Here is a 26,135-nt window from a genome sequence, read left to right as displayed (position 1 = left end):
TGTTGTTCTAAATTCTTGTCCAGATACATTGTTTATATCTGTTTTGAGCAAGTCCCTGGCTGTGATTTCTTCTTGACCTTTCTTTTGGGGAGAACTCCTCCATCTTGAGATGTTGGCTAAGTTTCTGTCCTTTGCATGTTTTAAAAGCTTGTTTTGTCTCCTGCACCTAAGAGTCCTGCTATATTAAAAAGGGGTCATACACTGTCCAGAGCCTGGCACTTTAGGAAGTGTTTCTGGTGCATGCTGTATGCATGCTGCTGTTGGATTTTGGCTGCCCTTTCCCACTGATCAGACCTCTGCCGAGCTCTTCCTTGCAGTGGGAAGTGTCTGGACGTTTAATTAGGTGTACTTTGATATGTTTGTTGAAGTAAGCCTGGAAAAAGGGAGGAGGGGAGAGCCTAATCGCCAAACAAGAGAAAAGGAAAAGGAACAACAACAACAAAACAGAGAATCAAAAAACTATAAAGACAATTACAAAGAAAATAAAAAAGAGAAAAAGAAAAAAGAAAGAAAATTAATAAAAAAAGTCTGATCCAAAAAAAAAAAAAAGGAAGTGAAAAACAAAAAACAAACAAGAAACTATGATCCTGTTTCTAAAAGAGAAAAAAAAAAAAGAGGAAGAGGAAGAAAAAGGGAAACAGAGTGAGAGAGCATGAGCAGGGGAGGGGTAGAGAGAGGGGGAGACACAGAATCCGAAGCAGGCTCCAGGCTCTGAGCTGTCAGCACAGAGCCCAATGCGGGGCTCGAACCCATGGACCATGAGATCATGACCTGAGCCAAAGTCGGACATTTAACTGACTGAGCCACCCAGGCACCCCTAGAATGTATTTAAAATGATTAGCCATATCTCTTATAACCTCTTTTCACCTAAGTAAAGACAAAATGGTAATTTTGAAAATTTTACTTGAAAAATTTCTTTTAATTTAACTTCAAAATTTTTAGTTCTTTTAATATATGTATTAATTAAAATGATACAGGTGCTTTATTATCTAGTTAACAACAAAAATTATCTACTTGTAAAAGTCAGTAACTCTATACAACAAAGCTTATAGGTTATGCTACCTCAAATCATGGCAATAAATTATATGGTTATTTCTAACATTTCTAACTCAAAGCATGTAATCAGTTGTGTGTGTGTGTGTGTGTGTGTGTGTGTGTGTGTGTGTGAATATACATCTATACAAAAGTTAAATTAGGAAGTGATTGTTTTAACAAAAACTGTCATAACAAAAGAATAATCCACACAGTTCCTATAAATGACAGTCATCTACTATATACTCTAAATATTATATAGTATTAATTTATATATACTCTTTCCAGGAACTATCTATTATATAAAGTTATATGATTAAAACCTCCTGATTAAAATTATGATTTTCAAAATATGTTAACAATAATAGCACACAAACATAAAACCTATTCAAACCTATTTCTTTTAGAAATACAGAACCTTGAGGATCTTAGATATCTAAATTAATTCCTTCATTTTCATAGTGGGTATAACAGATATCCAGAGAAATTGAGTTGGCAATTAATTATTGACAAAAACAAGAATGACAAAAACAAAACAATAATTAATGACAAAAACTTCTGGCTAGTTCAGAAGTTAAAATATGGATTTCTGTATCTAAATATTTTGTGTTATTTTGGGGCTGTGTGAAATATGACATATTTATGCCTACATTAGGAACCTCTCATGAACAAAATCTCCATATTAGTTCTTTCTATTCCAAATATCTAAAATTGACAGCTCTTTCTCCAGTTAAAAAATAAACATAACAAACTCTTCTCCTTCACCATATAATTAATAACTAAAAAGTCTGGACAGAATTAAAAGTTCAATCACCTAAGCGTTTTAAAGAATTGACAAAAGCAGGCAGATTTTAGAGGAAAACTAAAGGTTGGAGGCAATAATCTTCAGAAGGTGAATTTTCTCTATTTGAGAGACTTGACTGCAAGGTCAAGCACAGTTGTAGTACAGTGAAAAGTGGCTAAAATGCTGAGAGAAAGTTTGCTGTCTTTTTGTCCAGAGGAACTAAGGCTAGGAGACACAACAAGCAGAGTTGTGTATGAACTCAGAAAGGAGAGAGCCAGATAAGGCAAATCTAAACATTTGGGCAGACCTGGTTGACTCTAGAACCACACATGTGCTGAGATGATTGAAAGGAGTGTGAATTGAGATCTGAGCTGCTACTCACCACAGTCTAGGCAGAGGTTTCTGTTTGAATCCAACCAAACTAACCACCTGCTCAAACAAAAATATGAAGACTCTTAAGAGGAATATAACCAAATTCAGAGTCTCTACAACGTAACTGATACAATGTGCAGGATACAACTCAAAATCATTTGATGTATGAAAATCCAGGAAATGTGATCTAATCTCTAGGGAAAAGATAATCAGTAGAGGCCAATTCTAAGATGATCAATAACTTAGAATAACCAGACAAGGGTTTTAAAGCAGCTCTTAAAACTGTGCTCAGTGATATAAATGAAAATATTTGTAATGAACAATAGGAAAATTAGTGGAGAAACTATGAAAGAAGAGCCAAATGGAAATTTTAGAACTAAAAAATGGAATATCTGAAATTAAAAAAATTCATATGATGGGTTAAAGAGCTATGTGAAGATGATAGTGGAAACAGTTAACTTGAAGATAGATTATATACAAATTATTCAGTCTGAAGGAGAGAGGGGGAAAAAGGGTAGAAATAAAGTATAAAGAACTTCAAGTACTTGTAGTACAATATCAAAGGGTAATTAGAATTCCAGAAGGAAAGGAGAGAAAGAAAATGGGGCACAATAAAATATGAAGAAATAATGATCAAAAACTTTCCAAATTTGGTGAAAGACAAAAATTTACAATCCAAGTACTTCAGTGAATCTAAAACAAGATAAGTATGAGGAAAACCAAGCCTAGAAATATCACAGTCAAACTGCTTAAGACCAAAGTCAGAATACCCCAAATAGTTTTTGATCAAAGTTCTTAATAAACTTTATTGATTTAAAAAATAATTCTGAAAATATAATTGAACAGAAAACTTTCTGTCCTGAATTTCAGTTACATATTTATGTATAACTTTAGGTAAATTTAGGAAATTTCATTAAATAAAGTGTGCCAATAGGATTGTTATAAAAACAGGAAAAGCTTTAATCATGGGCTTAAAGTAACAATTTACTAAAATATACGAGTAAAAAGAAACTCATAAAAGATATTTTTATTTTAGTGTTTTGGAACATAGAAGTTATATTTCGGGCTTTTGAAATAGCCAAATTATTTACATTATTTATTGCATATTTTAAATATGTTTAAAAACAGACTCTTCAGCAGTGAAAATTCAAGAGCCTTATAGATATATAAGCAATTTTTTACATTTCCTAACTCTAAACAGAAAATTGGTTCATCTAGTGCAAAATTAAGTAGGATGTGATTGGGAAGATCTGGGTCCTAGTACTGGTTCTAGCCTAAAATATAGCCTTGACTGAGTCACTTAACCTCATCTTAGTCTCAATTTCCTCATATTTAAGATGTGGGTTTCATATTTTCTAATGGTTAAGAAAGTGAACACTTGTGCCAGACTGGTTTGAATTCTGGCCCTCCCACTTTTAGCTATGTGATCTTGAATAATGAACCACTTTGTTTCCTTATATTTATATATTTCTTTATCTACAAAATGAAGCAATATCTTCTTCATAGAAGTATTGAATTAAATAATGCATGTTAAATTTTTATGTCAGTGCTCAATAAGTGTTAGCGTTAGCTTTTTTTAATTTTTTATTTTTCATTAAAAATTTTTAAATTTTTTATTTATTTTTGAGAGAGAGACAGAGCTTGAGCAGGAGTGAGACAGAGGGAGACACAGAATCTGAAGCAGGTTCCAGGTTCCGAGCTGTCAGTACAGAGCCCAACACGGGGCTCAAACTCACAAACTGAGATCATGACCTGAGCCAAAGTCGGTCAGTTAACCAACTAAGCCACCCACGTGCCCCTAGCATTAGCTGTTTTTTAAAATGACCCTGAAATTTGAGGTACATATGAAAGTACATATTAAGTGAATAATAAACACAATTCCTTTTTGCATATTAGAATTTTGAGGCAGGAACATAATAAGGATATGCCTAAGGAAACAGTAATTCTGGGGCACCTGTGTGGCTCAGTTGGTTAAGCATCCAATTCTTGATTTCAGCTTGGGTCATGATCTCATGCTGACAGCACAGAGCCTGCTTGGGATTCTCTCCCTCTCTGCCCTTCTCCCCACTCACGTTCTCTCTCTGTCTCTCTCCTAAGTAAATAAAGAACCTTTAAAAAAATGAAAACAGAGTAACTCTGTAATGGAAGCAGAAATAATAAGATATTGTTTCATGTATAGGTGACAGTTCACAAAAATAAATCTTCAGACATCAAAAAATCAGTAATTTTTATCTGTTTATTGTTGCTTCAAAGATACTTGGAAGTATTCAAGTAACTGACTTCACTGCCGCTATTTGGTAACTTTTTTTTTCTCTACAGTTTGTTCTAAATGAAAGTAAACTATACTTCAGCTCCGTACCCCTCAAAAATATTTTTCTTTTGAACCACTAATAACACTTTCAACATCACAAAAAGTGCATTGGTAGAACTAAGCAAAAGGTGCAATTTATTAACATAAACCTTTGAGTCTGAAAGTGTACTACCAGATTATAGAAAAATATTGTCAAGTGAAATCTAAAGCAGAGGATTAACAGCTTGACGAATTACTTGAACAAGCTCATTAGTAAAGGACATATTCACAAGTGCTAGAAATGTCTAGAGAGCCCAGAACTGTGGTTCTTTTTCTGAGTAAACATTGCCAAGTTCTGAAAATGCCATTTCAATAGTTCTGGCAATAATTACAGCTTAGAGATGTGGGATTTTTCTTCCTAAGGGTTGAAAGCATTATTGTCCCTGTGGCTTAAATTTTCTGTGTACTGGGATGTAGAGATAATGATTTGCATGTTTCATATCTTAAAGGTATAAAATGTATATTTAAATGTATTTTTTTCCTCTAATTGTAATACACTTTACTCAAATGTTTCACCTATTTTACTAGATACCTTATTTCCTTTCCTTGGCATTTAAATACTGCTTAATAAAAAATAATAATTACAATGCTAGGCAGTGAGGCAAGTAATTAGTTGGTGTTTTTAAGACTAAATTTTATTTTAAAATATTCTTAAATGTCTTACCACGTGAAAATACCCCTGATTTTAAAGCTCATTTTCATTGTTCCTCCCTTAGCATTTTCTATTTCTTGCATGTCTTTTGGGATACTGAACAGCTGAAACTACACTAAACCACAAAGAAATCTGAGGTTACTAAATAGTGTCAAGGAATGTTCTGCATCTCTTTCTCTCTGCGTTACAGAGAATACTCCCAGACTCAGAGAAGTAATAAATGGAACAGGATCTTCAGCACCTAAACAATGTTGTCTATGTTTGCATTTAAAAGATACTAAATCCTTCATACCAAAGGACATGTTTTCTATTAAACATTTAAAATTTTCACTTTGAATAGAAGTCCAGTTGTATTGAAAAAAAAAAAAAAAAAAAACAAAAAACCTTCAATAGCACCATAAACCAATAACAAAGCAAAAAAAAAAAAAAAAAAGATCCATTTAAAAAGAATAATGGTGACTATCAAATATATAGGGTAGAAAAAATTATTATGGGAAGACAATGAGATGTGGAGTCAGCCTGCACTGGTCTTAAAACTGAGTATAGCTCGTCATAGAAAAACTGAGCCCCCATCTCCTTAGCTCTGAACTGGGAATAACATCAACTGGGCAGTTGTGACAATCAAGTGACGTGATTGGGCATGCATCATAATCCACATCTGTTACTTATGTAGTGATTTGTGGTCTGATCTAAAGTTTGTACTTTATGCAAGTAGTTACAGTTAAAATAGTATGTTGACAGAAATTTGAACTATGTTGTTAGGGGACTAGTGTTATGTAACTGAAACCCATGCATGTCAAAATGTGCAAAATAGGACTGTCTACTCTCAGTTTTTTTTTCCTACTGGCCTTTTTGCTATTGTCATATATTTAACTTTTACGTTGTAAACCCACCATTGTTATTTTTGTATAGTCAATTATCTTATAAAAGATTTAAATAATTTTAAGAATCTCATACATTAACCCATGTGTTTATCATTTCCAGTGTTCATCATTCTCTTCTGTAAGCCCACATTTTCATTTAATATTTTCTGTCTGCTTGAAGGACATCCTTTAATATTTCTTGTAGTGCCAGTGATGAATTAATTCTTTCAGATTTGGTATGTCTGAAAACAACTTTATCTCATCTTTGCCTCTGAAAGACATTTTGCTGGGTATAGAATTCTAGGTAGACAGGTTTTTTTCCTGTTAGTGTTTTCAAAATGTTTATCCATTGTCTTCTCAGATTGTTTCTAATAAGAATTCTGACATATTCATCTTTGTTCCTTTGTTCTTCTCTTTTTTGACTGCTTCATGATTTTATCACCAGTTATGATATGGTTTGGTAGTTTTCTTCATATCTCTTATGCTTGGAGTTCATTGACTTTCTTCTATTTGTAGGTTAATAGTTTTCATAAAAGTCTGGAAATTGTTAGGCGATTATGTCTTGTATGCTATCCTCTCTGCCTTCCTCCTTCAGAGACTCAAATTAATCATACATTAGGCTACTTGAAATTGTTCTACAACTCACTGTTCTTTTTTCTCATTTTGAGTAATTCCTATTGATATGTCAAGTTCGTTAGTCACTAATCTGCAATGTCTAATTGCCATTAATCCTATCTACTGTACTTTCACCTCAGACATTGTACCTTTCATCTCTATAAGTTTGTGTTTAGTCTTTTTAGTATCCTCCATGTTTCTACTTAGCTTTTTGAATAAGTGTAACAACTGTGGCTGTTGTAATGTTACCTGTTAATTCTAACATCTGCATCACATCCAGGTTTCTTTGTATGCCTAGTCATCTTTAGAGGGCAGCCACTGTGAATTTTATCTCATAAGTGCTGGGCATTTGGGTTTTGTTTTTTATAAGTACTTTTGAGCTTTTTTCTAGGATACAGTTGTAATATGGGAATGGTTTGATCCTTCTTGACCTTGCTTTTATGATTTGTTGGGTAGGGGGTACCATAGCAGTGCAACCTAGCGCAAAGCATTTCCTATTACTAGGACAAATTACTACCCAGTGACTTGTGGTTGGTGAGAACTGGCATTGTTACTAGACCCTTGTGAGCACTGGATAATGTTTGTTCTCTCTAATCCTTTTGAATATCTCTTTCTTCAGCCTCCATTTCCTCACATGTATGTGCTGATCAGTACTGAGTTTAATAATCTTAAGGGGGATCATCTGCAGATCTCTGGAGTTCAGTCTTCTCTTCTCAGTGGTACTCTATCCTGTGAACTCAAGCTAATTTGGTTTCCCTAGACTCTCAGCTCCACTTTTTCACTCAGTAAGTCTACTGGGCTCTTCCTCAGTTCTGCTTCCTTGCATCATGTCCTGGAAACTCCCTCAAGGCAGTAAGCTGGGAAAATCATAGGGCTCCATTTGTTTGTTTCCTCATCTTCAGGGATTATTTTCCTCATTGTCTGAGGTCAAGTCTTGAAGTCCACTTTTTGATGTAGTTTGCTTATTTCGTTCTTTCAGTAAGACAGGTACATGCAGTCCTCAATATTCCATCTTGGCTGGAAACAGAAGTTGTATCTATCTTTTAAGAAATGACCACTTCTTGAGTTTTTGTGTAGTATCAGAGAAGAAAATCTAGAATTACCTGAAAACACTATTACTTTTTCCTTTTCCCAACTTTAATCTGTGTGAGTTGGAGTTAACAACAACATGTTGTAACAAATGCAGAATACCACTCTTCTATATAATGTGAATCTAACCAGAAACCTTAACTTTATTACCTGGATCAGAGTTTTACTAGCAGTTTGAGGTATGTCATTTCATCTTAGACTAGGCAATTAAGCTTTCCCCAATAGAATTAAAACCAGAACACCCAGAAGTTACAAAATAGTGAAGTAAAATGAAGACATTTTAAGTAGCTATACATTTTATGTATTTCTCTACTCTTTTGTTTAGAGGTTGAATGAAAAAGGTGATCCCTATGTGGATTCACATAATCAATACCCACCCACATGCTCACATAAAAGTATAGGAGTCATCTGTTACAGCAACTGGGATTGGGAAAAAACTCTCCTGAGCTATATACGATTAAGCTACAGAATTCCTGTGAGTTTTTGGCACATGTGCCTGAAATGTTACAATTCTTTCTTGTATATATAATTTCCATAGACAAATGATTTTTATGAATAGTTTCCATGAATGATAGTATGCTCAATAGTTAAGATCACAATATTTGAAATCAGACTACTTGGGTTCAAACTCCAACTACTTTCTAATTGTGTGACCTTGAGGAAGTCACTTAATACGCATACTTCACTGTCCTTTTTTTATAAAATGGTAGTAAAAGTGTTATTTACATAGTTGTTTTGAGAAGTAAATTAGTTAATGTAAATTTCTTAGAACCATGCATGGTAAATAAAGCATTTAGCAACTTATATAAATTTTGCAATTATGGTTTCTTTTCAACCCTGTTGGCTATTAGTCAATGAACTTTAAATGCACACATATCTGAAATCTACCCCTAGAGGTACTCATTTATGAAGTCTAAGAGAAGGCACAAGTTTGTTGTTTTGTTTTTGAGTCCCACAAGTGATTCTGATCACTACAACCTGGCAAGAACTGAAAATCATAATCAGACTTTAAATTATCACTTACAGTAATCAGTGTTAGGCTAAATTTAAATTGTTTCTTGAAACATTTTCTAATCCTGGATAGCTCAGGGAATCAGATTGCTTCAAGTAGGAAGAGGCAGAATCTGCCATCAGAATATATCTAAATTCATAAAATATTTGATAAGTAACCACTGAGTATCAGTACTGGGTAGACAGAGAAAAGTAAGGTGCCTCTGTTCTCAGGAATGTAAAAGTTAGTGATAACAGAGTAGCATATAAGCACTATTTCCTAAGGTGTGGTACATGCCTGCATACCACTGACTCTTTGTGTAATAAGCAACCCAAGTCTTCCTGGGTTCAGGTTTGCCTATATGCAGCAAGAAAGAGTAGTGACAGATGAACTTTATTCTGTAGTAGACTTTCCTGCAATAATGGCATTATCACTGTCAGCTTTTCTATAGCCAGCCTGAGCAGAACTTGAGCTGGAATAGAGCTGCCAGGCCTACCAATTGCCCTTTCTTTGTGTGGAAACAGATTTCATAGAGATTGGAAAGAGCCAAGCCAGAGAAACTACGCAGCCCTCTGTGTGCTCACTGAAGGGCCACTGACTCCACTATTTCCAACAATAGCTAAGAGAAGAATCAGGATAGGAAAGGAGAATTTGAACAGGAGTAACCCTAGAAAACCAATCATGTTCAGGTTGAAATGTGCTGGGCCATTTACTGTTCCACCTACCAGCCATAAGTACTATAAAGTTTCCTTTTAAAAAGTCATCCCTTTAAGAAAACTATTCAGTAAATGGCAGTATAGGCTGTGTGAAAATATGGCAACACTAGGAAGAAAATACAAAATAAGAAGTTGTAGAAATATTACCAGGATACATATACACCTGAATAACATATATGACATTACAGGATTGCCCCCATGAAACATCTAAGAAATGTTACCACCATCATCAGAAAGAAATCAATTTCAGTGAGAATGGTCAGGTATGAGTTTCAAAGAAACTGAGATTTATTAGGCTGAGTCTTAAAGAAGGGACAGAATTGGCTAAAGGCATGGGCTATAGAGGAAGCAAATGGCAGGAAGGGAAGAACTTAAACAAAGGAAGAGATATCCAAAGCATAGTAAGAACACAGTGAAGCCACTTTAGAAAAAATAAAGAATCTCAGTTCATCATTTCTTACATAGAAAATTTACCTATATTTATTTAGGGTCTTTATTATATATTTTTGGACAAATAATAAAGGTTACCTAGAATATGTTATTTCACTATATACATGAATATACAATTTTTGAAGTGGTATATCTCTATATAGCAATACCTTAAAATGCATTAATTATATTGATATTATCATATAGCTCTAAGACACCAGAGTAGTGGTGAACATACTAATAAGTGTTTCACATCTATAACTTTCATCAGGTCTCCTAAAGCCATTTAGGATACATAAAGCATTCTTACTGCCCTTATGACTTCCGCTGAGATTTTCAATTCTAGTTTAGAGAATTTTAGACAGGCAAATAGAAACAACAGAGTAATAGAGAAAAACAAATTGGTAAAAGTCAGAAAATTTAATCAAAGGAAAATTTAATAGTTGTAGGAAAACTGAAAAGAGAAAGATTCTCATTTTTATATCATGGAATGATAAAATTCTTTAATACAAGAAACAATGAGATTATTAAACAGACCTTAATGTACTTTTTGTTACTATTTTTTTAGTTTTATACTATGAAATAATTAATGCTCCTACAAACAAGTTATTTTAAATACTGATTAATACTCTGTAGCAATTGGCATAATTGTCTAGGTGTTCATTAGAATGATAGCAATCATTCTAATCACAGAACAGCTTTAACTTGCCTTGTGACTTTCAGAACAGTATCCATTTCTCACCCATACAATAAAGAAGCTGGACCAGATGACATCTAAAGTTTCTGACAATTCTAAATGTTAATATTGCTATATAACTTAGCCAGTCTACTTTCTTTTTTTCTAAACTTCTTAAATCAGCATTTTCCCTAAAATTAGTGGAAGCTTTCCAAAATGCATCATGTTTTAGAAAATTAAAATTAAAATCTATTTCAGACTAGGAATTGAAAATAGCAATTTCCTTACAAATAAATCGAAGTCCTTTATTTCCCACCAACCACGTTTCTAAGAAAATGGAAGTATTTTTAAGATTCAGAAATCTATAAAACCTTTAAGAAACAGTTACTGAAAGTAAGACTAAAAAAAAAAAGTCTCTAGAGCCTAGGTGGCTCAGTTGGTTAAATATTCGACTTTGGCTCAGGTAATGATCTTGCAATTTGGGAGTTCAAGCCCCACAGTAGGCTCTGTGCTGACAGCTCAGAGCCTGGAGCTTGCTTCAGACTGTATCTCCCTCTCTCTCTGCCCCTCTCCTGCTCGCACTCTGTCTCTCAAAAATAAACATTAAAAAAATTTTTTTTAAAGTCTCATTTCTTAGTAAGATGAAGCTTTGTATTAGGAAGTTATTACAATAAAAAAATTAGCAAATTACCTATTTTTGGATGATCCACAATATTTGAAAAAATAACTCCTTTATTCTGTATAATTTTATACCATAATTACTAACTTTCCTGAATTTCTAAAACGTATATGCAATTACTTTCACATACCTCTTCAAGGAAAGGTTTCATTAACCACTGCAAACACTGATTTATTAAATAAAATAGAAGTCCATGCTTTATAACTCAGCATTAAATTTCTCACAGAGAAATCAAGAAAGAATATTCCCTATCATAGATAGTTATTAACTGTCTTTGTTAAGTCTTCCAAATAATATTTCATAAAAGAAATCAAGTTAAGTGGGAGCTGCCTTTACAGATGATGCCTGTGCTTTGGCCATTCTTCGAACCAGTGCTTCTTGTCTTTTTCTTTGAATTTCTTCAGGAGAATATTTTTTATTTTTCTCTTCTTCCTCTAAAAATTAAACAAAATATAGATATTACTTTTATAGACTACACAGTCATCTTGAACATGAGTTTTAATTTTTTACTTTTATCATCCAGACTTGCCACATTGGTATAACTATTAAATCACACTAAACTACTAAATACGATATTTGATGTACAGATACAGTGTTCTAGGCCAAAAGAAAATCAAGTACTGATCAATCCGTTCCTATTTTATACACCTTTCACAGTGTGATAAAATTCATTTGATTAAAACTGTACATTTTGACTTCCCAGCATATAATTCTTATGAATAAAATCTAATTTACATAATTGACAAATGAGTATTTTTTAAGAACTAGAATTTTATTTTACTTTTTAATTGTCTTAATGCTTTATTTATTTTTGAGAAAGAGAAAGACAGAGTACAAGAGGGGGACAGCACAGAGCCTGATGCAGGGCTCGAACTTGTGAACCATGAGATCATGACCTGAGCCGAAGTCCAATGCCTAATAACATACTGAGCCACCCAGGTATCCCCAAAACCTGGGATTTTAGATGTAATATATAAACTTCAACAGAAAGGTAGTCAAAATATAATGAATTCAAATACCAACACCTTAAATAGTATACATTTACTATAAGCTGTATCAATATTCATGCTAATTTTTTTTCCTCTAGAGAGCTCTAAGATTTTCATTTTAGCCATTCAGGAAAAAATGTTTTAGAGTGATCCAGTGAAATCTATCATGTCAATAAATATATAATTCACTGTCAGATGTTTTTATTTGGAGGACACATTTTATATAAACATTAGAAAATTATTTCAGGGGCACGTGAGTGGCTCAGTTGGTTGAATGTCCAACTTTGGCTCAAGTTATGATCTCATGGTTCAGTTTGTGAGTTTGAGCCCTGCATAGGGCTCTCTGCTATCAGTACAGAGCTGGCTTCTGATCCTCTTTCCCCCTTTCTCTGTCTGCCCCTCCCCCAGTCATGCTCACTATCTCTCTTTCTCTCTAGTAAATAAACATTAAAAATATTTTAAAAAGATTATTTCAAAGAGCATTAATATCTGAATGAAAACTTCAATTCGAATGTCTTTTTAATATATAAAAATGTGAAGCATTCTGACATTCCTATGCAGCATATTTTAGTATGCTTTTAGTATACTTTAGGTAAATGTACTATAAAATAAACAATGTGTTTTAAATTAAGTAAATGAAAATAAAATTAAGTTTGATTTTAGTAACATCCAATTCTACCTCTGCCAAAATACTGAGTTCTAATAAAATGAATTTAATTCCAGAGTTAAGTCACTTTGAGCTAAAATATTAGATTATCTATGTAATGCTAATAAGAATCAAACTTTGAAATTAGCAAACATATTTTCTCATTTAAATGATGTTTGAAAATTAAGACCATCATATTTAAGCAACCTTGTATTGGTAAAACTGTTTATGTTGTAAAATCTGTCTCTCATAGAATAACAATCTGTAGTACTGTTGGCAGAGAAATATTATTTACACTAACATCTAGACACAGGTTTAGAATTTGTTCTAAGACATTTCTCTTATTACCTAAGGGAGATTATTTGTCCAAAATAGATTATCTGTCTCCCCTTCCTTTCTTGGTATAATTGGAAATGGGAGAGGGTATTCGGGGTAAGAGAGAAATATTTCAGATAAACTCCCTAGATGACTCTGATGACTTATTTCCTAAACTTATTACCTCACAGATTTGTAGCTATTTCTCCCTATAGAAAGATGCTACAAGATACTTTATAATTAGCTTGACTAATCATCTAATATTTTAGTCTCAAAGCTGAGAAATACAAGAAACTCAGAATTCACACATACACAGTTGCATTCAATTGACCACAAGTTTGGAAGGAAAACAGATTAATAATCCATGACAGCAGAAAAGAACATAGCTCCCTAAAACTGGGTTTACAACTAACATGGTGAAATTCTTGGAAAAATAATTTCAAATGATATAAAGTCACACCATGAAAATTTGATTTAGAGAGAGTCACCCTTTTCTCTCATCAGCCCTTCCTTTAGCTCATTCTGCAATAAACATACATGGCAAAGTTTCAAACTATTTCAAGGTACAAAGCAAGAGTGGCTCTTTTTTTTTTTTTTTTTAAATGTTGGTTTATTTTTGAGAGAGAGATACAGACCATGATCAAGGGCAGAGAGAGGAGACACAGATTCTGAAACAGCACACAGCCTGATGCAGGGCTTGAGCCTAAGTCTGACACTCAACCGACTGAGCCACCCAGGCGCCCTAAGAGTGGCTCTTCTTAATCTTTATTATAAGGCAGAAATCAGGAAGAAAAAAAAAAATTCTGTAAAGGGCCAGAAAGTTAATATATTAACCTCTGAAGGTCATATGGTCTCTTGTTGCAACTCTTCAGCTCTGTTATTGTAGCATGAAAACAGCCATGGACAATATAAATGATGTGACTGTGTTCAAACAAAACTTAGTTTATGGACAATGAAATCTGAATTCTATGTAATTTTCAAAGGTCATGAAATATTACTTTTCTCTTGATTTCCTCAACTATTTAAAATGTGAAAAACATCTTAGCATGCTGGCTGCATAAAAACAGGCTCTGGGCTGGATGTGGATGGGCCATGGTTTACCAAACCCTGCCTTAAAACAAGGGTTAAATGGGTTTTGTTTCAAAGATGTTCTCTAGAAAATAGCTTGCTACAAAACAAAGTAAAATAAAGTGGAAACAATAGAAAATAGAAGATTAATGTTAATTAGAAGATTAGGTACTATCAGTAAAGTTAAAAAAATTGATAAGATAAACTGAAAGGCAGATTATCCACTCATAAAATATGCAGATAAGGTAGTAGATAGTTTTCGGAAAACTCAAATATTCCAGAGAGATCTTTAGTACTCTTTAACATAATTATAACTGTATTTACATAATTTCATGTTGAGAGTTTGGTCCAATTAAATACATTTACTTAAATATAAACTTAAATTATTTAAATGATTTATTTAAATAAAAATAAAAATTATAGATTAACGACAATTTTTAAAGTTTCAAAATATCTAGGCTATAATATAGGGAAATATTAATTGTTGGTGTTGATAAGAATATAAATTGATGAAACTTTTTGGGAAGATTTAATGACATCCACTAAACTTCAAAACATTCTTACATCAATTTTTCAGTAATTAACAGATACAATCACAGGAGCATGCAGAAATTTATGTAGAAGTATATTCACTGGAGTATTGTTTGTAATGTAAAAAATGCAACCAAACTGAACTTCCTGTCAATAGAGAGGCAGTTAAATAAATCAAGGTACATCCATATAATGACATACTATACAGTCATTAAAAGGACTGAAGCAAAACTATACATAGAACTGGAAAAGAGGGGTGCCTGGGTGGCTCAGTCAGTTAAGCATCCGACTTCGGCTCAGGTCATGATCTCACGGTACATGGGTTTGAGCCCTGTGTTGGGCTCTGTGCTGACAGCTCAGAGCCTGGAGCCTGCTTCAGATTCTGTGTCTCCTTCTCTGCCCCTTTGCCCTTCACCAAATTGCACTCTGTCTCTCTCTCTCTCTCTCAAAAATAAATAAACATTACAAAAAAAAAAAAACCCAAAACAAAACTGGAAAAGATAGCTATGTTAAGTGAAGGCAAAACCAAGTTGCCAAATAGTAGGTACATAGCATATAATTCCATCTGATAGATGTATAGGCATACACACACACACACACACACACACACACACACACACGGACATTTTTATATGCACAGAAAATGTTAAATGATGTATTCTAAACTGTTAGCTATGGTTTTCCTGAGGCATGGCTGTGCAAAAAGAGAAACTGAGAATTTAATTTTTCACTTCAAATTAATTTACTCTGCTTTCTTTCTTCTTAAACAACGAGCATATTACTGTTACGAGTAAAAAAAAAAAAAAAAAGATCACTTAAATAGGAAAGTTGAGCAGTAATGCCAACAAAAGCACCATCTAGAATCTAAACAGAAAACAATGATGTAATGTTAAAAGAAGATAAAATCTCCCTCACCTTATTAGCATTGATCTACATAATAGATAAAAATCCTAATATTAGCCCGAAGTGAGGGAGACTGATTAAAAAACATCTGTAATTACAAGCTAGCATAGTAAATGCTATAACAGAAGTTAAAGCTGGGTATTGGAGAAACCCAGAGAAAGTGAACCTAAATTATTGAGCTGAATAAAAACATACTGTGTTTTAAAGGACAAATGGAAAATGGCCAGGCAGATTTGGTATACGCATGTGGGGGTACTATGTTTCGGTGAAGGAAATAGCATCTGTAAAAATGTAAGGCTGTGAGAAAGAACTGGACATTAAGAAGTACAAGTAGTTATGCCAGATACAGTGCCTTTTAAAAAAGATTACAGTATCAGTGAATAACAGGTTTTTCACATTATACTACATGGTATTCATTCAGATACTTACTAAACATCTTCTATGTGGGAGATGCTGTGGTAGGTCTAGGTATTCACAGATAAGACAGACAATAATCAATACTTAATTGCAAACTGTGATAAAAGAAGTAAGAGAGATGATGGAAAATGACAAGGAAAAGACCTATAGATTGTTCAAGGAAGGTCTCTGTGAGAAGGTCATACTTAAACTGAGACCTAAGGATAAAAAAGCACCAACCAAAAGACGGACGGGGGTGGGGAGAAGGGGAGACAAACATCAGGAAGAAATAGTTTTAGTTGGGAACAGCATAGTCAGAGCTCCTGAACTAGGAAAGAAACTATGCTGTTTGAGAACTGAAAGACAGCTAATATAACTGAAACTTACTTAGTAGGTGAGGTAAAAAAGAAGGTAGGCAGGCAAGGAGTGATAATCCAGGGCCTTGTAGATCAGTGTAAAGTTGGAATATTATTTGAAAGATGATGGCCATCATTGAAGGCTGTGGTTAAGCACAAGAATGCCATGTTTGCCTATTTGTTTTTAAAAATTAAAAAATTTTTAAAAATTTGTTTAAAAAATTGTTTTTAAAAAAATTTGTTTTCAAAAAAAATTTGTTTTTAAAAATTAAAAAAAACAGTCTCTACGGTTTGGAGACTAGAGCTGAAAAGAGACAGATAAAAGAACTGCAGGAATCTAGTCAAGAAATGTTAGCTTGGATAAGGGTAGTAGAGGTTGAGTGAGGAAAATGGACAATTTTAAGATGTATTTTTCTGAGATAGAAACAATGCAACTTGATAGAATTGTGGGAGAGGAATCAGAAAAATCAAAGATGACAGGCTGTACTGAGTAAGCAAACTGCAATTCTAACCATCACAGCAAATGTGTTTAATTAGAATGCTCTGAATTTTCAAATATTGCTCACCTCAATGTTCTGCTAAACATAGGAGTATGAATGAAGTTTTAAAACAATGAGATATTTAGTAAACATAATCTCTTGGAAATAGATCTAAAAGTACAATTTCCTAGTAAATAATTCAGAAAACATTCAACAAATATTTATTGAATACCTACTATATGCTAGTCACTGAATTAAAAGCTGGGAAAGAATCTGATGCAGTCTTTTGAAAACATAAATCACCCCTCTTTGTATATTACAGCATAATTATTCCTAAGAGTCACTTTAAGAATTCTAGTTAAATGTCATACTTTTTTTAATCTTACATGTTACACAAATTCGATACAACAAATAACTAGGTTAGCTACTTTCCCAGGTGATAATTTTCAAACTACTTTATACATACCTTTTGAAGGCTGTTTCAAAGATTCAGAACGTTTCACCAAACACTGTTGTTGAATAGCCCTCCCACAAAACGAGTGGACAGGAGTTTTATTTTTCTCCAAACCCTGTGTAATTTTGGTATCAGAAATACTTCCTGGTAGACAATTTTGATTAAACTGGGAAAGAATTTGAGAATTTTTCATCTTTGTAAATGTATACTTAGGAAATCTAACTGTTCTGTTAAGGCCACTCTGATCTCCATCTCTTGTGCTCCTATGGGACAGATGCTGAGTACTTAATTTCTTCTTATAAGTAGCAGTTTCTGTATTCCTATAATCTGAACTCACATTCAAACTTGAACTTCCCATAAGAACTGACTGTGGACTTTTCACTTGTATTGGAACATCAGTGTTATTCCAGGAGAAATGCAGATTATTGATATGACAATTTGAGTTCTTGGAGTATATTGTCAAATTTGTTGTAGCACCTAAAAAACTTGGAGAATTTCCACAGATTTCCCTTTTATCCATCTTCACTGGTTTATTTAATTGTGAGCTATTTGTGAAAGATGTGTGCCCTGAAATGCTGCTGAGATTCAAATGTTTTGATTGCACCAACTGACTTTCTTGTTTAGATGTAGTAAATATGTTTTTGGCTCCATGTTTGGAACTATTATTGATCTCAAGTGTACTTTCTGGTATCTTGCTGCCCTTTCTAATGTCTTGTTGCTGAGTTAGTCTTTCAATATCATCACATGCTTGGTATAATAAATCATCATCTACATCATCTGCTTCCCAGGTATTCTCTAATTGATGGCATGCTTTAACAATTTCATTGGCAAATGATGGATCATTCCAGTCATCAAAGAAAGAACCTAACTTTGATGCATTAGTCTGATTTGTATTATAAACACTGGTTTCATTGCCCAAAGTTGCAGAGCCAAAAGGATTTATATTAGCAGGTGCTTTAAAAGACTGATTAAAAATGGACTTATTTTCTTGTTCATTAGAATATCCTGTGTTCAAAGTAGACTTTTCAAAAGTATTTACGTTAGAAGTAAATTTAGTATGCATATCTTTTACTTTTGTCAGATTAGATGCAACTGAACAGTCTTGAACAATTTTATTGAAAGATTTCTCAAGTTTCATTATATATCCACTGGATGGCAATTTGTTTGGTTCATCATTTGGATTTAGTGAAAAACTGTATTTTCCAGAATCTATTAATTCCTTGTTATGTGTCTTTGAAGGGAGATCTTGTACAATTTTTGAATCCCTTAACCTGGCACCTAGGCTTGTATTCATTCTTGACTTATGTTTATCACACTTATTGTTAAAGTTACAAATACTCTTTTGATCAGCAACCTGGGCTGTTTTAGGAGCTGGGGAAAGTTCATACATTTTGACGTTTTGCATAACAAAAGGTTCATTATTTAGTAAGTTTTCCCAATCATCCTCAAAATCACTGGTAGGAAATGCATCAAGGTGTTTATTAAAAGCTTCTGGCTTCTCAGTGTAGGAAGTCACACATGGATTTGTCATTCCAAGAGTATCTACTTGACAAGAAAGTGATCCTGGGGTTTTATCTGGCAGTTTTTCAGTGACCAGAGTTTCATTAGTAATGATTTTCTCCTTTTTCAAAGCGCTTTTCTTTCCAAAGGTAGTATTACTTGTGTTCAAAAAAGCATCTGACAGATCTTGGCTGAACTGTCCACTACATTTCTGAGTAGAGCCATCAAAAATGGCATTAAAGGCTGCTTCAGCATTTTGGTCAAATGGCTTCTGACTGCTATTTTGATCATTTATCTCAGACATTTTGGTGTTTTCTTCCATTGGGTTCTTCATTATAGCATTATCTATTTCTGGAACTATATCATGTAATAACTGCATCTGTACATTATCTTTATAATTACTGAAAGTCTCTGCTTCTGAAATTGTCTGGATAAAATCATGATTTCTCTTCTTTTGCTCTTGAATCACATCTAGCTCTTCCATATTTTTATCAAATTGCTTAGCCAATTTCATAAGTTCTTCCTCTTGATTTTGTGTTTTCAACCTATTAAACATTTAAAAAGTCATAATTAAGAAAGCTTCTAAGAGTCATTATAAATATTCAGTTGTTATCAAACATATTTTAATATATTAAAACTCAAAATTTCAACACAATTATTTTAAGTCTAAAGTTTTACATGTCAAAACTGAAAAAAGTAATTTATAAATATTTTAATAGATTTACAAAATCAAAGCAGAGTATTATTAAATATATTTACTCCACTGAATGTCAGAAAAGCTGAAAAGTTTGAACTTACTTTGTGCAGCTGATTTTTGCTCTTGATTTGCCTTTTGCTACACTAGGAGTACAAGGAATAGCAGAAGCACCAATCCACATGCCTAGCATGGAGTTTGTTGTTGGTTTTTCATCCTTTGGCAGAAGGGAAAAGAGATATGTTTACAAAGGAAGGAAGGAAAGAAGGGAAGGAGGGGGAGGGAGAGGGAGGGAAAAGGAGGGAGAGGGAAAGGGAGAGAAAGAAAAGAAAGAAAGGGAAAGGAAGGAAGAAAAAAAGAAAAGAAAAAGAAAGAAAGGGAAAGGAAAGAAGAAAAGAAAAAAAGAAAAGAGAAAGAAAGAAAGAAAGAAAGAAAGAAAGAAAGAAAGAAAGAAAGAAAAAAACTAACTACATTGAATCATCTTCCTAAAGCAATAAACTGTGGTAAGGTGATAGTTTACTAAACAAGCACAGAACAATGAGAAGTTGGAGGATGGCAATAACAAGTTGCAAGAAGTGATCCATTTATGTTTCAGGAAATGAAAATATTCAGAATTTGTATTTCCTTATTTTCAAAAAAAAATTAAGTTCTAAGAATTTAACAAGTGCATATTTAATGGCAAAGGCATAGTTATTATCAAAAGAAAACTGACTTCCTAAGAATAGAGATTCATATGGAATTCTTTCTATATCACCTGATTCTCCATATTTTCACTATCCCCATCATAATCTTTATCTAAAGTTGGACAATCCATGTTGACCTGAATTGGGAACACTTAGAATTCAGGTCAACAGGACTGCACTAACTCACAAATGAGTTAGAAAGTGCAAGGTTAGAACTAATGCTAAGAATAAGGTAGAAATAAGAACAAAAATAAGTAGAGAAAGGAGAAAGAGAAGTTTGACCACTATGATGGATAGGAAAAAGCCATTTTAATCCTGGATATTTTTGCTATGTCTTTCAGTCATCTGATCAAGCAAAAAATTAGAAAATGAGTTTATTCATTAGTTACAAACCAAACCAACAAATCAAATAGGTTAACCATTTTCTACTCTATTTTTGTACTTAGAATGAACACAGTACTCAGAATGAACATAATATCACACAAGGTAAAAATAATCTTATCACTAGATTATAGGATACTTGAAGGCATGGAATGATCTTATGATTATTATAGTTCAGCATCTAACAAAATGCTAGGCATAAAGAATATATCAGTTTACATTTATTTGCTAGGTTTAGGTGAAAAGATCCCTACAACTTGATACTTTAAAATCCTCAATCAACAAGCAGTTTAGCAGTTTTGTTAGATGTCCACTTGAACCTAGTAGATTTTAGTTTCACAAAATACTCCAGTAAATCAGTAAGTTTACTTTTAGACTCTATATATTTCCACTTTTGCTTCAACAACCTTGAATTTAGGGAAAATAACATTCTTAATGATTTAATTATGGGCACTTTGTCCATTTACCAAGTATTTTAAAATTAATTGACTTTTTTAGAGAATAAAGGTAGGACAGCTTTATATGTCCAATTTTATGTATACAAGGGCCCTTGTATGTTTTTATATTAATTATATTTTTAAAATGTCTTTAATAATAATTGCATAATTCATTGATTTCCAACTACAATCCAGGTGCTATAAGGTATCTGAACATATTACTTCATTTACTCCTATATACAGTGTGTAGTTGTATAAAAATGATGAAAAAATATACATCTTCAAACAAACACCATATAAAAAGTATCCCTGAAGAAAGTGAAATGATTGTCCACTGAATATGGAAGTGCGTATTTTAAAAAAATGTCACCTCTGAAAATACCAAGGTGACTTAAATAACTATTTGAGGGGGTAACTCACCTAAAAATAAAAAGCATGACTATGTCATTATGAGAACATGTCAGTCTTTTTAAAAGACCTTGATACTACCAAATATCTATAGCCTTTAAAAGTGCTTAGTTGAAAAAAGTAACATTTAAAAGCAACTAATTTCACTGTATTTTTTCTTATATACAAGTTACGACTTGCATATTGTTGCCACTTCTTTATGTGAGCTATTATTTCCAGCCCACTTAGGTAAAGGGTCCAGTAATTTATTCAACTACCTTTTTATCACAATTTAAGCTGACCAGCCCAAACACATTTTATATGCTTCTTTCATGTGAAACCCACAACTAATGAAGATCTATTGTTAACTTATGAAGTAAATAGTATCGTGGCATAAAAGCTATTTAACTACTGAACCATATGTAAAATGAATTTCTATGACATGCCAAACATGGAATGCAGAGCTAGTAGCAACATAGTTGTTTTGACTGTGCTAACTGTAATTTCAGATGTTTTATAGCCACTAAAGAAAACTTTATTTCCTGTCTCCTTCACCTGGATGATGGTGATTCCTTGTAACCACAGTTTGGGCCAGTGCCATCTATTGTTTACCATAAACAATAAACCCTTGATAAGGGTATGTCAAGGAAAAAATCCCAAACTAAAATGTTTTCTAGACTTAAATATTGTTAAATAAGAAAAAGAGAGAGAAGAGGATCAAAACGGAGGTTGACTTAAACTTTATATTTCTTTCTTTTTTTTTTTTTTTAAAGTTTATTTACTTTGAGAAAGAGAGATAAAGCGTGAGCAGGGCAGGGGCAGAGAGAGGGAGAGAGAACCCAAGCAGACTCCATGCAGTCAGCAGAACGCCATGCAGGGCTTGATCCCATAAGCACAAGATCATGACCTGAGCCAAAACTAAGAATCAGAAGCTTAGCTTAACCAACTGAGCCACCCAGACACCCCTAAACTTGTATTTCTATTTCATTCAAGCAGTACAGGAACTGAAACAAAGAGAAAGAAACTTTTGAAGATGATTCTATGATAGCAAATAACTATCATAAACTATAACACAACCTTACATTTATAGTGCTCTTTAGTTTACAAAGAATTTTTAACTAATTTATTCCTCCTAATAGTCCAATGGAGAGGGCAAGACAAGTACTAATTCTAGTTTATATCTGAATGAAGTTCTGAGAACTTAAGTGATTTGCATATGGTCACTCAGTTTAGGAGGTGGACTCAGAACTGACTCCAAATCTAGTGTTCTTTCCACTTTTATGAATGTTGCTCAATGATCTTATTAGTCCACAAGTATTAAGAAGAGCAATTTTAATGGGGAAAAAGTAGGCTGTAGACCGTAAACAAATACCACTCACAAAAAACTTAAAAGTTTAAATTTTTATTTTTTGATTCTATTATTTTAGTAACTTTAAAAATGAGGCCATATATGGTTGAACAACATTAAAATAAGCACAGGGGCACCTGGGTGGCTCAGTCGGTTGGGTGTCTGACTTCAGGTCATGATATCACGGTTTGTGAGTTCAAGCCCCGCATCAGGCTCTGTGCTGACAGCTCAGAGCCTGGAGCCTGTTTCAGATTCTGTGTCTCCCTCTCTCTCTGCCCCTCCCCCACTCACACTCTGACTCTCTCTCAAAACTGAATAAAAGTTAAAAAAAAAAATTATAAAAAAAATAAACGCAAAGCTCTAGTCGAATTTCATCACTAAAAAAATTAAAGTAAGATACATTCTTAGGAAAATATATATTACCAATTATACATTATGTCCCTTTTTTCAAAACCTACATTTCAGTAGTAGAAAAGGTAAAAGTAACCTTTAACTGCTCTATTTTCAGAAGAACTGTAAAAGACCAAATTTTTCTCATACAAGTGAACTATATGTGGGCCTAGTAGCATAATTTTCACGGTTTTTAAATAAACTACAAACCTAGTGATATTTACCTGAGGAGCAATACGATTAACAATATGTGAGATTTCATCACTATCAGTAGTGTAAATCTGTTTTCTTCTTCCTTTACCTAAAGAAACAAAAACATTTCTATAAACTGTAAACAAAAAACTTAATTTTTAAAAACAGCAGTCACTTCTTAGAAAATTTTAATTAGCATGGCTTAGATCACTGTGCACTGACATCACAAGCATATCATAACAATCACGGAAGATTCTCAAAAAACTTCTGTTGTATAAAATTTCCTGCTACTACCTGACTGAAATTCTATAGTTAAATCCTAATCATTTACCAAATATTTACCCAGATAAAAATGCTAATTAATAATAAATTACCTAACTGTTTTGTCATTGGAGAATTTTGATCCCAAAAGATATCATTCTGTCCATCTGGATCATTAGGAGAACTGAAGGTAGATGACAATAAATCCATTTTCAGCACTCTCTTTGGTGTTTCATACCTTTCTAAGTAAAATAAGATTAAAAAACAATTGTTGCATTGCAAAGCATCACTTTACTTCATAATACCCCAATGTCAAATATCCCTTAGATTACTTTTTATGGTACAATTATAAAATTTTCTCCCTGAGATATTACTCTAACCACAACTGAAATATTTCACATAAAAATCCTTGTAATACTTGACAAATTTGACATTGTAAATAGCAAGTATTTTAAGATAGACTAGTAGCTCTATGAATGTGTAACAGTGTATGATCTAATCGCTTCATTCATTACCACTGGAACTTGGGAGGCTTTGGGAACCACCTATAATTTATAGATATATTTCAAAAACCAAACGGCTCCCAGCAGTAAAAGTCTGTTTAGCCCTCTTTCATCAACTCTATCCTACTTACACCAATTACTTTAAAAAGCTTTAACGACCCATTTCTTGGTTAGTTTTGTCTAGTTACACTTTTACATTTCTACAAAGAAATGCTGTTCTTTCCAAAACTGCTTTATGAGAGTAAACTAAAGACAAGGTAACAAAAGCCGACTTTTAAGAACACACTGTAAGAGCATTTGTTGGAAGTGCAGTGCCTACCAGGATTTATTAGAAATCCTTAAAAAATGGAACACCAACAACTGACCAGAATATTCGGGGGCCCTTAGTTTCCTACTTTGAGGGCCAGCATACACAGGAACTTCCGGCTTATTCGTAATGAGGTGAGACATCACCAAAGCTTTGAGGAAAGAGATAGATACGGCTTTTCATATGACCCCTCCACTTAAGCAAGTCAGGGCAAAAGTTTAAGTGGGGAGGGGAATAAGTCTCCTGGGAGCAAGGTGAAGGCAGCAAGTCTATCCGATAGCTCTCCTCACTCTGCCACTGCTGACTGGAGGAGCAGCCTAGAAATAGCCGCCCTTCCTCAAACAGGTAAATCACAGGACCTATTTCTGTAGCGGCGGCAAGGGAGTGGTCAAACCGAACGGGGCAGAGCTCAAACTCGGGGGTAGTGGCGTCGTGTTCCTTTCGGATTCACGAGGGGAGAAGCCCAGAGAAAGGAAACACTTCAGACTCCACCCCCACCCGCACCCCAGGTTTCTCCTTGGCAAGCGGGCTGTGGGGCCGCAGCGCACAAGCCGGGAGAGGCCGCGTTGCCGACGTCTCACCCTCGGGGTTACTTTTACTGCACGAAGCGGCTGCTGGAGGCTGCTCTTGTTGTGGCACGGGCCGGGGAGACCTCTCTCCGGCCCTGCGGAGCCCTGAGCCGCGGGCCGACCTCAGCCGCCTCTTCCCTGGCTCGACCACCGAGCTGCATTCCTCAGCCGCCGCCGCCGCTTTGGGCGGCGTGCTCTTCAGGCCAGGGCTGTCCCCATGTTTCCTTCGCCGACTCATTGCCTATAACCCCCCTCCGCCAGCCGCTCCTCCTTTCACATTTTGTAACGGGAGGAGTAAAGCAATGAAACTACAAGCGGGTCTCCGCGCCAACGGCCGCCGCCATTTTGGCCGATGGGGCGCTCGTAAGAGGCGGCCGCTGATTGGCTGCGTCCGAGCGCGGGGTGGAGCGGTCAGGGTGCCAGGGCTGGGCGCTTCCGCAGCCCGCCTCCAAGACCGCTAGGCTCTGCTAGGTCTCCTGGGATTGGAAGTGATTGTAAAAGGGGCAGTGATCTGGTCGCAGTGTGAGCGCCTGTGAGGTGGAAAGGAAATGGAGTATACTGGCATCTCTTTACCGAATTGATGACAGGAATTACACACTACTCAGATTTAGATTATTGTGGGTTTTATTATTTTAAAGAAGAGGTAATTAGGAAGGAAAAATTAAGCTATTTTTTTATAGGTGATATGTGCTTAGAAAAATCCAAAAACTGGGGTGTCTGGGTGGCTCAGTCGGTTAAGCATCTGGCTTCGGCTCAGGTCATGATCTCTGGGTCTGTAAGTTCGAGCCCCTTGCCGGTCTCTGTGCTGACCGCTGAGAGCTTGGAGCCTACTTTAGCTTGTCTCCCTCGCTCTCTGCCCCTCTGCCGCTCATGCTCTCTGTCTCTCAAAAATAAATAAACGTTAAAAAAGAAAGAAAAATCCAAAAACTGTAGGAAAATTATTAAATTTGTAAATTAATGTAACGGAATTGCAGGTACGAAGTAAATATTCAAAGATCGGTTATGATTGAATATATTGGGGACAAGCATAACATTGATTTTTAAAGAACTGTGATTTCTAATAGCATACAAAATATCAAATAACTAAAAATAAATTTA

At 34.3% G+C, this 26,135-nt stretch overlaps 1 protein-coding gene across 2 annotated transcripts; it reads right to left on the bottom strand.

Moving 5' to 3' along the window:
• Positions 1-8,339: 8,339 nt before the first annotated feature.
• ETAA1 (ETAA1 activator of ATR kinase) lies at positions 8,340-25,598 on the bottom strand. 2 transcript variants are annotated; one of them, XM_049651542.1, is made up of 6 exons: positions 25,050-25,598; positions 23,772-23,900; positions 23,430-23,506; positions 19,684-19,796; positions 17,398-19,430; positions 8,340-11,682 (listed from the first exon to the last, which is right to left on the bottom strand). In XM_049651542.1, the coding sequence occupies exons 1-6, from the start codon at positions 25,273-25,275 to the stop codon at positions 11,564-11,566; spliced, it is 2,697 nt and encodes an 898-aa protein (XP_049507499.1). In that variant the 5' UTR covers positions 25,276-25,598; the 3' UTR covers positions 8,340-11,563. The 2 variants fall into 2 exon arrangements, with proteins under 2 accessions (XP_049507499.1, XP_049507500.1); XM_049651543.1 differs by having other exon boundaries at positions 23,772-23,896; positions 25,050-25,137.
• Positions 25,599-26,135: the final 537 nt, after the last annotated feature.

This window comes from Panthera uncia (genome assembly GCF_023721935.1).
Source record: "Panthera uncia isolate 11264 chromosome A3 unlocalized genomic scaffold, Puncia_PCG_1.0 HiC_scaffold_11, whole genome shotgun sequence".
NCBI lineage: Eukaryota > Metazoa > Chordata > Mammalia > Carnivora > Felidae > Panthera > Panthera uncia.
Note: the sequence above shows the minus strand (reverse complement) of the source record. Positions and strands in the feature narration are given on the sequence as shown.

Excerpts from the sequence above, each read along its gene's own strand:
- ETAA1 (XM_049651542.1), bottom strand. The coding sequence starts at position 25,275 with ATGAGTCGGCGAAGGAAACATGGGGACAGCCCTGGCCTGAAGAGCACG. Across the intron at positions 23,901-25,049 it reads CAGTAAAAGTAACCCCGAGG|AAAGGTATGAAACACCAAAG; the intron begins GTGAGACGTCGG and ends TATTTTACTTAG. Across the intron at positions 11,683-17,397 it reads TTTGAAACAGCCTTCAAAAG|AGGAAGAAGAGAAAAATAAA; the intron begins GTATGTATAAAG and ends TTTAATTTTTAG.